The following is a 15,391-nucleotide window of genomic DNA, read 5'->3' on the forward strand; positions in this document are numbered from 1 at the left end:
GACGGTCTCCTCCAAATGCATTTCTCACTTTTATTTCCTCAATATCTTATGCTTCCAAATATAATAATTAGTTTTTACATTTTAACAAAATTATAATTATCCTCAATAGATTACGTTGATCAAAGATCCATAAATCCACTATAAATTTTATTACATTTACCATTTTCCTAAAAATATTGTTTATAAAACTACTATTTATTATAATTATTCATTAAATTATATATATATATATATACTAGTCTTTTATATTTTAAGAGTATAGTGGTATATTTTAACAACTTCTACTATTTTATACTTTATAAATAAATATATATATATATATATGTGTGATATAAAAATATATTTCTAAGAAAAAAATTTGAAAAATTAGTAATTGATGAAAAAGAATCAAATATGACACAAATACATTTAAAATGTACTTATTTGATTTCAAAATAAAGTGTTTATGATTTTCAATTAGAACTTAGATATAGTTGGTTTTTAGAAAAATATTAAGAAGTATTGTTAAATTTTAAAATAAAATTAAGAGGGTAATTTAAAAATATTTAGAATATTTATTTTAAATAATATAACAAAATTAAACAAAATATTTACCATTTATAGCAAAATTCAATCCAAAGCGTATGTTTGATAGATATGTTCGACAACTTTATTCTATCTCTCAAACTTGAGTTCATACCTTTTTTCCGCAAGCTTTGTGTTTGGATTAACTTGAAAAGATGTTTAAAAGAATGTTACTTACATTCGAAACGCTTTTATTACAAAAAGTTAAAATAAAAACTTTAAGGTATTTGACAAAAAAAATTTCAAAAGTGATTTTATATACAAGTTTGTTTACATGTGAAAGTGCTTTTTTTTTTTTTATTATTATTAACGATGACTATAAAATAGCGTGTATTAAAAACTAATTAGACTTAATGAATGTGGTTATAGGAATTCTAACTATAGTTGTTAGATGTGGATAGAGTCGGCCACCGTCAAAAGTCACCAAATATGGTGGTCGGAATTAGCATTAACAATGGCTAGCATAACAATTTTAAAATATTGTTGATATAAACTTCTATCAACACATATTTTCACCTCAAACACACTTCCTTCAAGTTACCTCGTGGAAAAATAACCAATTTTAAAACAAATATCTATCTATATCTATATATATACATATCGAACTCTCATTTCATATTCATACTTTTGGTTATTTTATTTCTTCGATTTTTGCAACACCAAAACTTATCCTCAAAATAGTCTTTAAAACTCACAAAAAAGATGAATCAACTAAAAAAATTTGTATTTTGCTAATAAAAGATATTTAATTACTAACCTACAACCTTGTTAAGATGTTTAAGTTAAGATCTTCCATGATGGATTTAGTAATTAATATAAAAACATAGTTGATTAAAAGAAAACATTGTATTTACCTTTACTTCAAGTTATTCATATCTTATAATAACTTTTCTCTCCATAGCATGCATCCTATGGTAGTCATAGTTTGAGAGAGCTTGAAACCTTTTTAAAGAATGTAACAAGAATGAATTACTATTATTGTGTAATATTATCCCAAAACTTTATAACAAAATGCATCAGCGAATCACCCCGTGTGATTTTCACTAGCTTTTCTAATTTTATGATATTCAAATTTTCATATAATAAGTTATTTTAGATAAAAATATGTATCTACTTGTATCGATTTCTAATTATTACGAGTAAGCATGATAGATCGAAAAACTGAATCGACCGATCAAACCAAAGTTAGTTCGAAAAACAAGAGACGTTGGTCGTGGTCAGTTTCTTTCAAAGTTTTTCAAATCAAGAATTTTCAAAAAATATTTTTAATGTTAAACCGATCCGACCCTTACTCAGTTTGACACTTTACCAAACCGACTATGGTTAGCTTGAAGTCAATTTTTTTTTAAAAAAAAAAAACCCTACTCCAAACAATGGAAGATGGCTTCTATTGATTATAACTATTCTCCTTATAAATTACTTGGTTCCCTCTAATCAATGAAAATGCATTCTTTTTACATTTTTTATTTATTGGGAAAGACTGTTAAAGACTTACCGTCAATGCTCTCTGGAAAGTACATGTTGTCGGTAGACTGGGTTCTTCTAATGATCAAAAACTTTAAAGCTGGCTGAATTGTTTTATGTGAATAAGAATACTAGTTTAGTTTAGAGTTAGATCATGCTGGCTTTATATGTTTTATTTTTGTTTCTCATTGGGTGAATGAAATAATGATGAAACGGGAACTGAGAAATGGGATTGAGAAGAGGGTAATGACAGCCACAGAAAATAGCCTTCTTCCTTTTATCCAGAATTAGTCAAGAATAATAACCACAAAATAGGAAAACTACATGAATCAAAATGGACTTGTAGCAAAAGCAAGTGCCATTAGAGCTATATCTAAAACGAAGGTGCTAAGAAGTAAGAACTATATGTTTGTTTTCTGATTTACTGCAACTGTAGCTGCAGCTTGATGGTCCTATTGCACTAAATACAGCAATAAATCAAACAATGATTCTGAAATATCTCATTGATAAAATGTTATGTGCAGACCATATTCACAAGAATAAGTTGATACTGAAGTTTTAGAGCAGATAGCCTTCATCAGTGACAAGATTCAGGGCTGCAACTGCCTTACCTTCTACTTCAGCACAATGTTCACGACCTTGTCATTATGATCATCAAATGGCCAATAGAAGAGGTGACAATACCAAGCAGGCCTCCAGCTACAACCTGTAATCAAATAAAATGTAGCCTCACATTAGAAAAGAAAGAATTGCCTAAAAAACTTTTTTCAACCAAAGTGAATCTTGAATAAGCTATTCTCAAGCTATACTTCCAAGGTGATTTTTTTGGAATTCCTTTCTTCTATTCTAGAATCTTGATAACATAAAAAAGAGACAAATGCACATCTATTAAGTGCTTTAGGTGCTCTTTTCAAACCTTCCCTACTAGAAACCAGAAAGTGCCAAGACATTGCTAAGCATTCATGAAACCAGCTATTCAAGTGGCTATCTATGTTGTAAAGATCATCTCCAGTTCCACATTATACCAAAAGTGATAGTAAAAATAACAATCTCTCATTTGTCTCCAAGTAGATTTATCAATTTCATCATCATATGAAGGTCCATGGAACCCTGAATTTGGTGTAAAATAACAAATTGACCATTTCATCTCAAAATTGATTCATACTAGCGGTGGCGGATTTAGAAATTCTGTTGACAGACGGACTTTATATCAAGAAAGGAAAAATTGAAAAATAAATGCATGAGAGGGAATTCGAACTTGAGACAAAAGGGGAGCTGGGACATGCATTTACTATTGAACTAACTACAATCATTAATATACATTAGTTTTCTCTATATATTTATATAAAGAGCATAAAGTCAAGGAAACAAATACAAGTCAATTTAATGAATTGTGTAAAGGGCCAGATTTAATCGTAGCCTATAAATCCTATTTGATAAGATATTAAACTAACATGTCGATTTCATAGAAAAGAATCAATTACTGTAGAATGTCATCTTAATGGAGACCTGGGGAGGAGTGTGTCCAAGAAGTTCTCGCAATGGTCTGCTCTCAGCCAAAGGATGTTCAGCAGGAAGCTCATAAACAATTTGATTCAAAACCTAAAATATCAAACTAGTCAGAGTATATTAAACAATGAAAGAAAAAGTTAAACTTTAAGACATAACTCTAAATAAAAGCAACTAAGAAGTAGAAAAGGAAAAGGAGGAAGAGGTTTTATTTAGGAAGCATATAACCTCTGCTTGGCGTCCAGCTTGTAATCTCACACCAGTTGCATCGTACATTACCTGTCACCAATTTTTTTTATGTTTAACATCTTAGAATCATTCAAGAAAATTTAAAACTTAAACCATAATGGATGCCATAAAACGGATAGGGAGACCATACAACACATGCTAGGATCAATGCAACAGCAAAGACTGATGCTCCAAAGCCTTCTTGGAGCCCAATAGCAATAGCAAGAGCAGAAACAGTTGAAGAATGAGATGAAGGCATTCCACCGGATCCAACTAGTTTCTTAAAATCCCATCGTCTTTCCTTATACCTGTGAAATGTCACAAGTGGTAAAAACACAATACATTGATTTGTTCTACACTGCCGTGATAAAAGTCTTGAAAAAAAATCCACCTTTCATGGGGAGGCTTTTTGTACGAAGGACCCAATTCTAAAGGTGTTAATGTGAAATTGTTCAATCCTAAAAAAATGAATGAAAACTAACATTCTACTGATGTCCCAACACACAATCACATTATAGACGTCTCTCTCCCCATCTAAAAATAAACTTGAGCCCTTACATGATATTTATTTCAACCGCAACATTTTGAAATTCAACCACTGTTTTCTTTTTAAATCAACCGTCGATCAACTGGTGATTAAAATGAAAATCGCATTTACGCTCCAACCATTTTGCAATTTGTGAGACATTCCTTATACGATAATGAGATGGTGACTTGCTCTATGACGTAGGCAGATTTTTAGTTTTCATTGAATTTCTAGAATTGGGTCATCATCATGGAAAGTTATTTCTAATCCCCCCCCAACCCCACAAAAGAAAAAAAGAAACACCAAAGCCTTATCAAAGGGCTTGTTAATGAAGCTATAAACAAAACAATTTTCTAATTAGGGCGTTAGAGGGAGAACAAATAACATGGGTACTGAAGAATTTTCTGATAGTAGATGCAGAAACCAAACAGTACGCCCAAACGACTGATAAGAACATGAACTATACAAATTAAAAGAAAACCTAAAGCAAGCAATACAGAACAACCCATGAACAAACAAACAAACAATCCATATCCTCAAGAATGAACAAAAGAGAAACCAAGATTCAGGAAAACAAAAGTAGAATAGTGAAGCATCAAATGGGGTTTGCATTAAAATGCCTAAAAGCAACAAACACAGACAAACCAGTGGAGTTGGATCGGATCGGAGTCATACCAGGAGGTGAAGAACTTGATGGACTGGGCAATAGCGAAGGCAAGGAGAGCAGAAATGAGAGGGTAATTGGTAAAAATGGTTGAAGAAAAAGAAGAGGGGGTGTGAGAAGGAGGCCCGTTGATCAACGACCCTGAAGAAGCCGTCACATCATCCATTCTTGGACTGGATCGAGCTGGGATTGTTGGTAACTTGGAAGAGAAGATGGAGAAAGGGAAGAAGGGAAGAAAGAGGAAAATGGGATTTGGGGTTTTTTGTTTTTATGCAGAGAAATGGTTAGTTGAAGAAAGGAGGCAAAAAGGAGAGCGATGGGTCAGCTTCGATTTGGCGAATTCTTCTTCTATGTTCTTAATGTTATTATTCAATCGACCAACGGTTTTTCTTTTTTCGTTTCTTTCTTTACCATTCCCAATTGCCTCCTCATTCTCTCTCTGTACTCAATTCCTGAATATGCCGTTTCCTCGAATATGCTTTTTTTTATATTATTATTTCCTCTTTTCTTTTTTCTTTTTCAATCCAATAAATCAAACTTCTTACTAAATTTTCAAAAAAAATAATAAAAAAATACAAACTATTTACGTTAACAAAAAAATCATTATAAACATTTTGTCTCTCTTTTAATTTCTCTTTTTTACCTGTCACACTTTCTATTTTGTCCTAATGATTTGATATTCATTCTGTACTTATAATTAATAATACATGTTTAATGTTAATTGAGTTATGATAATTCTTTTTGTAAAAGAATTCTAATTAAGGTAAAACTTATTTTAAAGAACGAACAATTTGATTGTGCTTGAAAGTTAAAAGTGAAACATATTTTACACTCATAAACTAAAGGTCATACTACAACCACTCCGTGAACTAAATTTATAATTTTATGTCTCGATTTTGTTGTTATTATTGTCTTTGTTGTTATTATTTATGATCCAACCAAAATAAAATTCAAAATTTAATAGTAAAAGTAAAACTACAATATTTCAAAATTTAGAGACAAAAATATTTTATTCATTAAGATACAATTACTTCTGTAAATTCAAATTCTCTTCTTATATGTTATGTAATAGTAAGATATGTACACATATATCATTAGGTTGAACGGTATAAATCTTAAGAAAAGATTGAAAACTCATTAGATATTCAAATTCGTTAAGATAAACCAACATAAATATATACTTTTGACCAAAAGATTAGAAAATATGTTCTCTCAACCTAAAAGATAATATTTGAATCTTCCATTTCGTATATTGTTGTTCTAAAACAAAGAGCAGAGTTTAAAGAAGTTTTTATTGCATAATCTCGAATGTTTCGTACCCCAAGGCTCAGTATACAAGTGGTCAGTGGATTAAACTTTGCAAGAATAATAATTATTAAAAAAATTTAAAATAAAAAAATAAAACCCTTCACCATGTAAAGATTGATATTTAAGATGCTCCATCTCTTACTCTCTTATTGTAAATGATTTGAATACAAGAGAAGGAGAGCAACCATGATCCATCTCTTATATATGAGTGTATGTTCTCCTGCAAAGACCAATTAATTCATAAGCGACAGAACAGAGATCATAACAAGTAATTGAATGAGACGTATATATGAAATTCTCTGAGATCAGTAACTCACCGACTCCATTGTTCTACCTTCTTAAAGTCATTTGCATTCATGACAATTAGGTTCAGTGGAGAACAAAATGGAACATCTGTTTTTTACCCTCATTCCGCAAGTTGCAGGTCAATTATGGCAATGGTAGACTGATGACCGAATTTTGAACCCGCAACTGCATAGCGTTTCCATCTGTTCATAAATAGCTAGGATGCAGCATCCTTCCCAACAATATTCACGAGCTCAATCGTCGCTGCTTCCATTACTGCCTCAAAATTGACATTTGTATACCTACCCCTACCATCCCAAATGCTTTAAGTCAGATTGGTGGCTTATCTTTCAAGCAACATTTAATTACAGTGTCAGACTTTCTTTCTTCCGACGAGTTTAGATAAATCCAAAATTAACTGATGTAAAAGCGGTTCATCAGCTAAGTATTTGCTAATGATGACTGGTGCTGTCCTTCATTCTCAATAAAATGAAATAGTACGAAAGAGTTCGATTAAAACTAAGAGAAATTAGGATACCAGAAATGCGTTCTTGACCAAATTGTAGATGGATAAGCTGGGCTTCCAATGCCATGCATAATCCTTGCAACGGCTCTGGGAGTGAATTTAGCCTGTGAGTTGCTCTGTAGAAAAACCTGTTACAGCAGAAGGTAAGAGCTTTCCCAACAACCGAGAACTAACCTGTTTATCTGGCAGTGCACTTACTTTTATATCTGCTCGGAGGAATGGGCTGCACATGAATAATATTGATGTAAGCATGATTACATACCTCAAATACAAACAAGAAATGGACAAGAGCGGAAGTTAACATTTTTTTTTGGAAGGACATTAAATAATCATGCCGGTAGTATCACTACTACTGTATAAATAATCCACTTGTCAAATTTCGTTTAACTATTGAATCTCTTTTCATTTCTTCTAGTTGTACAATCAGAATTAGTGCTTGTACATTGTACGTACCTGCTCTGGCTCATTTTATTTGGAGTATCATAAGTATCACCCTCCTGGAAATAAGAACAAATCTTTTCTTCTAAGCATGGAGTCTGCTCAAAGTTACAGCAGGCCTGAGTCTTCTTTCCATACAAATTTATAGCAGAAGTCACCGCATCAAACATGGCATCCAGCTTCCTAAGCTGAAAACAAAGTCGACCGGCTTGATTTAAAGAAAGCATATAACATCCACCCAGAATGTCAATCTACGAGTGGTGGTCACTCACAGAGTAGAAAGGCTTGGTTGCATGTAAATTACGAAGTCTAAACAGCAGTATTTTCAATTTTGGCCCTAAGGTGTTTAGGATGGAAAGTAACAACAATACATCTGAATAAATTTTTGGTGCTTTGACTGGAGAAATACAAATCAACAGATTTGAATGCGTCAAATAATTTGGACTTCTAATATAAACAAAGTAGCGTAAGGTTTAAAAAGTTGTATTATATATGCTATTTGAATAACAAATAGGTGCAACTTGCAAGTGTCTTGAACATTTTTTGGATGAGAAGTATAGATGAAAAAGGTTAAGGCACAGTTTTTCTGTCGGTATCACGGCCATCTATTATGGTATTATTTACAGGTTTTTTTGCTTCCTATACTGTGACTATGGAAACATGAAAAACATGATTTCGAATTTGGATTTTTTACCTCCGGAATGACACGTGAATAGATTAACAAATGCATAGTAAAGTCAGAATTAACTACCTTACTAGTCTGGATTTCGGACAACCATTTTCTAAGATGCGCTGACAGAGAACAAAAATCTTCAGGGGTTTTCAAAATTGTATAACAGTAGGCCATATCCTTCATCTCGTACGTTACTTCTCCCTTCAACTAAAACAGTACAGGAAAGAAACTAATTAGTACATAAAAGAAGTGGACAATAGAGACAAAATTACAACGTATAACACTGTAACACATGCTATAGCTTCTCAATAACTTTTTAAATCACATATCTCCACGGTTAAAAGGATAAATGAAACCAACGCTGCATTTGAATCCATTGATATCAATGAAAAATTAGTCCAACCCGTTTCCAAATTATAATCATCCGTGCAACTAAATTAATAAAATTGAAAAAGAAGAAAACAATAAACCAGGGCCATTTAACAGGCATCCACTCATCTTCAATACTTCAAACTGAATATTTATGTATTGTTCAACATTGATAAACACCGGTACATTGAGTAATTCAGAGTGATTTAATTTTTAAAATGAAAGGCCAAACAATCTTGTTTGAAGATAAAACAACTCAAATGCACTGGCCAAATTTTGTGTAATGGCAAGAAAAAAAAATTAAAAGAAACGACGAGCTTTCCATTTACAATCAACCGTACCTTGAGATTTTGCAAATGATTTGAGAGACTGGTAGCTGAAATCCCAATACTATTGACCACCGTGAGCATGTCAAAAACATGCTGCCCTTGCTTAGTTTCAGACCTAAAGTTCCCGAATTAATAACCTGATCCAAAAAGATAACTTTTTCCCCAAAGGTGCATGGTGTTAAATTGGTCAAGATCAAAACTACTCACTTCTTCAAAATTTCTGCAACAACGATATCTTTGTCAGCAAGCATCGCTGGTGAAGTCTGCACCAAGCACAATATACAAAAACATTAAGCACCGGATAAATGAACCAATCCCAACTCTTTTTCCAAATATTGATCGCAATAAAAGACTACCAGTAGATCGTAGATGGATCAATTGCGTTTATTACAAGAATATTGACAATATGTCTGTAGTGCACCACTGATTAAGTCAAAAGCTGTAAAAACTATGGTAGTCCATTCTCACGAAGCAATCAAATTATCAATTGAGCTTTCATAGTCGGAAAGTGAGAAAGATAAAAGAAGTCATCGAAGGCCAACCTTGTGAAAATTCAAAGAGCACGTCACATTTAATTGAGGAAGTACGCGCAAATATTGCATTTCTCCCAGCTCCAAGTATGTCAGAATAGTAATCATCACCTGTCACAGATAAAACCAAGTGAGAAGCAACTTTGCCAGGAAAAATAAGTCTGGACAAATTTGGTAAGCCACTATTTTATTAGAAACGAGACAAATATATCAATCAAAGAAGAATATCTTAAAGAAAATAATAGTGAAGGAAGCGACCTCTTCTTTCATGTCAAATTTACGTGATGCCGGTTCTTTGACTATTGAATACACCTTTCCACACAAACTATTGTTACCAGAGAACACTTCACTGAGGAATTTGTTTATGTTGTATTCATCGACTCCATCACTGTTCATGCAATATTTCGAATCAGTTCCCAAATCACATAATCCTTGTAGAACTGACAAAATTAAGAAAAATTATATCACATGACCTGTGCATAAGACTTCGAAGCTTGAAATAGGTGTCATTGTCAAGAAATAAATGACAGTAGGATAATCTACCATCCCGACCAGCACGCCCTATCTCCTGCAAGAAGTATACAATTAATCGATATACATGGCATGTCATATTAGAAAATGAAGAACTGGTTGGAAGAAAACCTACTTGAACATACTCCTCCAAGCTTTCCGGCAAGCTGTAGTGGATTACCTGAAACAATTAACTTGTACTTTTTTACTGTTCAAATATGATTGTTCAAATAGTGAAATACTCCAAAACCAATAAAAGCTAAATTTGATGCTGGAAAATTTATCTCATGAGCACAGTATGGATTTCATTTCAAGTTATTATAATCCTCCAAAGCTAATGATCTATTGCATTGCATGCACAAAGTTGTGGAATTGATGTATACAGATGATTCCAAAATCAGATCACTCGCTCCTTTTTGGTACCGATATCCAAAAACCAAGCTCTTGTTTTTATTTTTTAATTTCTGACATTCGCTGACATAAAGCATCTTTAGAGACATTAGCGGTTAGAATACTGAAAGAAGGTCATGTTACTACTTCATTGCTGGTCAACCACTTCAACATATCAGGAATATCTCAAGGCTGTATGCAGTTATAACAGGGAATAAAACAATTCGAAAATGCTCCATAAATCCTTACAGCACCAACGTCCCTCTTGTCAAGCCCCATGCCGAAAGCCACAGTTGCAACAACCTTTAGAAAAAGTGTCATTCAAAGCATTAAGAGAGAATAATTATTCATAACATTTATATCGCACATAAATATTAGAGGAATATGGTACCTCACCACTCTAATCTTGTTTGAACAAAAGTTCTCTTGTATGCGTTTGCGATCTTTAGCAAGAAGACCACTGTGATAACTCTGATTGGCAATAGTAAAAAACAAATCAGATTTACTTTTTAAATACCCAAAAAAGGTAATCGTCGTTAATCATAACTAGCTAAGTTGCAGAAGTGACCTTTGCGGAGATGCCATTATCAGACAAGTATCTGCTTACTAAATCAGTTTCTAACTGCAACATCAAAGAAGAGAGCAATCATGGCTAGTTATAAGTTCAAAATCTATCCAGACAATTAATTAAAATTGAAGAACACTATTGGGTCACAGTGCAAAATAATGAACAAACTACATTTTCATCTTCAGAAACACTTAAATTATGTAGGAAGAGGACTTTCAACACTACCACACAATGAAACAGTACAAAATCCCCAACAATGTTAATTTGATCGTTTCATTCCACACTCACTCAAAAGACAGATAGATAGCTAGAGGGTGAGCTTATGTTGCATTCAAACTTCCATGTACTCATATTAATATGTTATTGACAGAGAAATTTCAGCATTTTGAACACTGAATACACAAACAAACCTGAAACTTGCAGTAGATAATAATGCTCTGGACTTCAGATATGGGAGAAGACTTGATTAGCCTCAGTAGATCTTTCACTCTTAATTTCAGCACATTCACCAAATCAAATTGAAAAGTTGAAAGAGTTAATTAAAAGGATCCATACAATAAAGAGAAAAAGGGTTGTTAAGGAGACAATTTAACTCTCATAATTTTATACTTGCCTGTTTGTACTCATTGACACTGACAATTGTAGATTTGTCCTTACTGTAGTTCTTAGAATAAGATTGTCAGAAGGAATTTCTAACGCAGTCATGATTGCTTGCATGGTTGAAGTAGTTGCCGTTGCTGTCATTGCAAGAATGGAGTTAACATTGAGTTCAGCTCGAAGTAGAGATGCTCTTAGCCTCATATATGAAGGTCGAAAGTTGTGAGACCTAGTAAGATCATACTGAATAAAGTTAGATTAGTTCATTCATGCCATTACATATGCTGAAAGCCAGAGGCCTCATAAGTGCAGTGTCTAAATAAGAAAATGATGCTGGTCTTGGTTCAAAAGTGAAATGGGAAATTGACTCGCCATTCAGATATACAGTGAGCTTCATCCACCACAAGAAGCGATACCACTAAGCTGCTAGAAAATATTGACAGAAAATCTGTGTTCTGAAACCTTTCGGGTGAAACAAAGAGAACCTGAAAATATATATACAAACTTAGCCATGTGATGACTGATGATGACATGCAACAATAATTATCAAGTCATAGTTGTTCGCATTCGAACAATACTTGTATTAACATTTAAATGCAAGATGATCATTCAATAGATTCATCAAAAAGAGTTGCAAGAAAAAATCACAACACTCTGCAACAAAGAGAGTAAAGGATAGGAGTATTCCCATTCATGTACCTTAATAGTGCCTTGGATAAGCAGCCTCACTGTTTCAGCTACTTCTTCAGATCTCTAAAAATACAAAAGAATGATCAAGTCAAGTTGCTAGCTCTTCAACACTTTGTGATCATGTAAGTGCAAATATTGTTTGAAAAGCTTGATAAGGAAATGGACCAAGGACTACCTGACTGCTGCATAAGAAGCCACCCTGAATTACAGGTGGCAATTGTTTTAGCTGATCTATCATCAACGCCACCAAAGGACTAACAACAACGGTTATCCCAGGTAGAATCATTGCCGGTATTTGATAACAAATTGATTTTCCAGCACCAGTGGGCAAAACGACCATTGTTGATTTCCCGGCCAGCACCATTTTGATTGCCTCTAACTGCCCATCTTGGAAAGAATCGTATCCATAAGCTAACGTCAACAACTTCACCAAGTTATCATCAGATGGGTCATTTCGCACATTGGATATAGTCTCTTCGATGGTAATCGGATCAAATTTCGCACCTCCATTACCCTGCTTCTGAGGATGCTGCGTTGTTTCTGTAACCAAACCATCCTCATCGCAGAAACTACCCGCCTCTTCGGAGTCTTCAGTTTTTAGGTTCGTCTTAGTCTTTCGACGTGGCCGGTAACTACTCCGCTCGCCATACTTTCTCTTGCTAAATTTCTTAATAAATTTCCGTTTCCCACCGTTCATGTTAAGCTTCACAAAGTTGCCTTCACCTCCACATTTGCGCACTTTGATTGGCGGAACAGAAACGTGAGTTCCAATCAAGTTAGGATGTGTCCTTACGGATTTCACCCGATTCCCGAGACTACAAACATCATCTTTCATCCCCCAATCAGCCGTTGAACAACCAGCAATCTCAGTTTCAGCATTGTTCAACTGAATCGGCTCCAACAAAGTCCGATTATCCTCGGAAGTCTCAAAATTAAGACTGGATCGACGAAATTTCATGAAGGATGGCGACTTCGAGAAGAACCCAGCTGGAAGCATCTCCATTGATTCGGAGGACGAAATGGCGCGACTCTGATCAGACGCCCGTCGGATTTGATATGGCAGAGTCGGAAGAGGAGTCCAATCGGGAGAAGGTTCTTTCTCAGAATGCTTCACATCAGATGATGGAGGCTGTTTAGTAACTCTGGATGAGGGTTTTAGGTGTTTCGAATTGGCCATACGCGGGAGTGAAGAAGAGGCTTTGCTGAAGTTAGGATTAGGTTTTGAGGATGAAGTGAAGAGAGTAGATGAAGAAGACGAAGGCTTTGAAGCTCTGGGTGGAGTGGCGGAGACGTGAGATGCATCGGAATCTGAGTCTGAATCGGAATTCATGTTGTGTAGTGTCGTCGGGAAATTGGAGGAAGAACTCAGAGCAGCGGCTGAAGAAGAGGAGGAAGAAGGATTTCTATTTCCCGGTATAAGTTTTCCCGCCAAATATCATGGGTTCCCGGGCCGGACCACTTTTCAGGGTTCCGCTCCGAAGTCCGAAACCATTTTCTCGGATCAAAGAAAAAAATTAATAATAATTAGGTTGTTTTTTACTCTAAACTAAACCAATTCTTTATATTGTAATCACTATTGTTAAAAATTAAATAATTGATCAAAATTTGTGTTGGAAATATTCATCCAATATTTAATACAACGTAAAATACTTTAATTTAAAGATTTTATCAATATATGAATGAATATTTTCATCAATAGTCGATATCAATAACATTTTTTAAAAACTACAAATATAAAAAAATTAATCCTACTTCTACTTTGTTGAATTGAATCTCAAATAAGCTTGTTATATACGTCTATATTTTTATAAACAAATTTTATTGTTTTAATCTTTGTAATATTATATTTGTTAATAAATCAATTTTGATTCATAACTTTGAAAGAATTATTCGTCTATGTGGTTGAGTTGTTGTGGATTTACTATATTTCGCTAGATAAGGGTGTCTCATCTAAACATGTCGCAAGTATGAATTAGTACGGTGGTTTTGTTCGTGCAATCACATTTTTTTCCTAAAAAGCAAATTAAGAAGGAAAAATACAATTAGTCAATAAATATACAAATTAGAGATAGAAAATCTAAGAACACATATTTGAAAACAAGAGGTTCATAGAAAAATATTTGTACATGTGTTTTCGATATATTCATAAACTAGATTCTTACTTTAAAAAAAATATTTGTTTAATATTGTGTATTTGTAAATCACAAAACTAGTTCTATATACCACCACTAATTAGTTGACAATAAGATATTACAAATTTATTTATGAATATAATTTATATTTTAAAAATTGATTAAATTTTAAAGTTAAGTCATATGGTTATGATAATGCTTTCTAAATAGTTCCTACTAAACGACTATTTTCTAATAAATCTTTTTAAGATCATGAACCAAATTTGTAATTTAACCTAAAAGTTTGGAATTTTTTTAATTATATATATATTTACACCATTAATTTATATTTTGTCAATTAGGTTATTTTATTTTACAAATTTTCAAAAGTTAATCTAAGTATTATTTTGTAACATTACATAATATACCATACATATTACAGTAAGAAAAATATTAAAACTATTTACAAAATATACAAAAATCAAATTCTACCTATGTTCTATTTAAATTTATTTTGCTATGTTTTATAAATAGTTTGAGAAATTTTTCATTATCGACAATTATCCTATAAAATGAATTGTACTTACAACAAACTTATTTGTATTTATAAATGTTTTATAGACGTCTTTAAATAGTATTTAATACTATTTTACATTGGCAGTGTCAAAATTTGCACATTTTAGATCATAGAATACAAAATTTGAGTCATCTAGTAAACATATATTAGCTCAACTCGGATTCTCTATCAAACAAATTCGAAATTGTTCCATAAATGTACAAACTTCAACATCAACCAAACAAAGCAACACCCAAAACTAAAGATGAATAAATATATAGAGAGAGATAGAGAGGGAATTAACAATTGATTAACGTCAAAGTAGAAGAATAAAAGAAAGAACAAAGAAATTTCATATTGAGTTTCATATTATATTAGGCAACCAAAGATTGGGTAAACATTTTCCCACCAAAGACATCTATTCCTTATCTAATCTTCACCAATCAAATACAATTTAAAAATTCAAATCAAGCATAAATATATACACATAATCACATAATTAACCGTGCACGATACTTAAAATCTAATCCCCAATCCTAATCCCAAAACAATTTCA

General features: G+C 32.9%; 2 protein-coding genes across 3 annotated transcripts; both read right to left on the reverse strand.

The window, feature by feature from the left end:
• Positions 1-2,266: 2,266 nt before the first annotated feature.
• Positions 2,267-5,398, reverse strand: LOC101208855 (hypothetical protein). Of its 2 annotated transcripts, none has more exons than XM_011657281.2 (5): positions 4,967-5,398; positions 3,917-4,073; positions 3,766-3,816; positions 3,513-3,630; positions 2,267-2,734 (listed from the first exon to the last, which is right to left on the reverse strand). In XM_011657281.2, exons 1-5 carry the CDS (start codon positions 5,119-5,121, stop codon positions 2,643-2,645), a joined length of 573 nt encoding a protein of 190 aa, XP_011655583.1. In that variant the 5' UTR covers positions 5,122-5,398; the 3' UTR covers positions 2,267-2,642. The 2 variants fall into 2 exon arrangements, with proteins under 2 accessions (XP_011655583.1, XP_004135303.1); XM_004135255.3 differs by having other exon boundaries at positions 3,538-3,630; positions 4,967-5,393.
• Positions 5,399-6,173: 775 nt separating this feature from the next.
• Positions 6,174-13,570, reverse strand: LOC101220021 (ATP-dependent DNA helicase Q-like 5). Its single transcript, XM_004135466.3, has 20 exons — positions 12,344-13,570; positions 12,178-12,231; positions 11,851-11,963; positions 11,495-11,707; positions 11,292-11,370; positions 10,882-10,935; positions 10,710-10,784; positions 10,563-10,616; positions 10,060-10,104; positions 9,887-9,981; positions 9,672-9,801; positions 9,426-9,524; positions 9,091-9,146; positions 8,896-8,998; positions 8,264-8,392; positions 7,528-7,700; positions 7,273-7,297; positions 7,087-7,202; positions 6,581-6,856; positions 6,174-6,483 (listed from the first exon to the last, which is right to left on the reverse strand). Exons 1-19 carry the CDS (start codon positions 13,496-13,498, stop codon positions 6,766-6,768), a joined length of 2,859 nt encoding a protein of 952 aa, XP_004135514.1. The 5' UTR covers positions 13,499-13,570; the 3' UTR covers positions 6,174-6,483; positions 6,581-6,765.
• Between the last annotated feature and the right edge of the window lie 1,821 nt (positions 13,571-15,391).

This window comes from Cucumis sativus, chromosome 5 (genome assembly GCF_000004075.3).
Source record: "Cucumis sativus cultivar 9930 chromosome 5, Cucumber_9930_V3, whole genome shotgun sequence".
Lineage (NCBI taxonomy): Eukaryota > Viridiplantae > Streptophyta > Magnoliopsida > Cucurbitales > Cucurbitaceae > Cucumis > Cucumis sativus.

What these genes read in the sequence shown, in the direction of transcription:
- LOC101220021 (XM_004135466.3), bottom strand. Translation starts at nt 13,498, where the DNA reads ATGAATTCCGATTCAGACTCAGATTCCGATGCATCTCACGTCTCCGCC. An exon ending in GCTTCTTATGCAGCAGTCAG is followed by an intron (nt 12,232 to 12,343) that starts GTAGTCCTTGGT and finishes TTGTATTTTTAG; the next exon opens with AGATCTGAAGAAGTAGCTGA. An exon ending in CTTCGAAGTCTTATGCACAG is followed by an intron (nt 9,802 to 9,886) that starts GTCATGTGATAT and finishes TTGCATGAACAG; the next exon opens with TGATGGAGTCGATGAATACA.
- LOC101208855 (XM_011657281.2), bottom strand. Translation starts at nt 5,121, where the DNA reads ATGGATGATGTGACGGCTTCTTCAGGGTCGTTGATCAACGGGCCTCCT. An exon ending in AAGCTGGACGCCAAGCAGAG is followed by an intron (nt 3,631 to 3,765) that starts GTTATATGCTTC and finishes TTGATATTTTAG; the next exon opens with GTTTTGAATCAAATTGTTTA. An exon ending in CATTAAGATGACATTCTACA is followed by an intron (nt 2,735 to 3,512) that starts GTAATTGATTCT and finishes ATTTGATTACAG; the next exon opens with GTTGTAGCTGGAGGCCTGCT.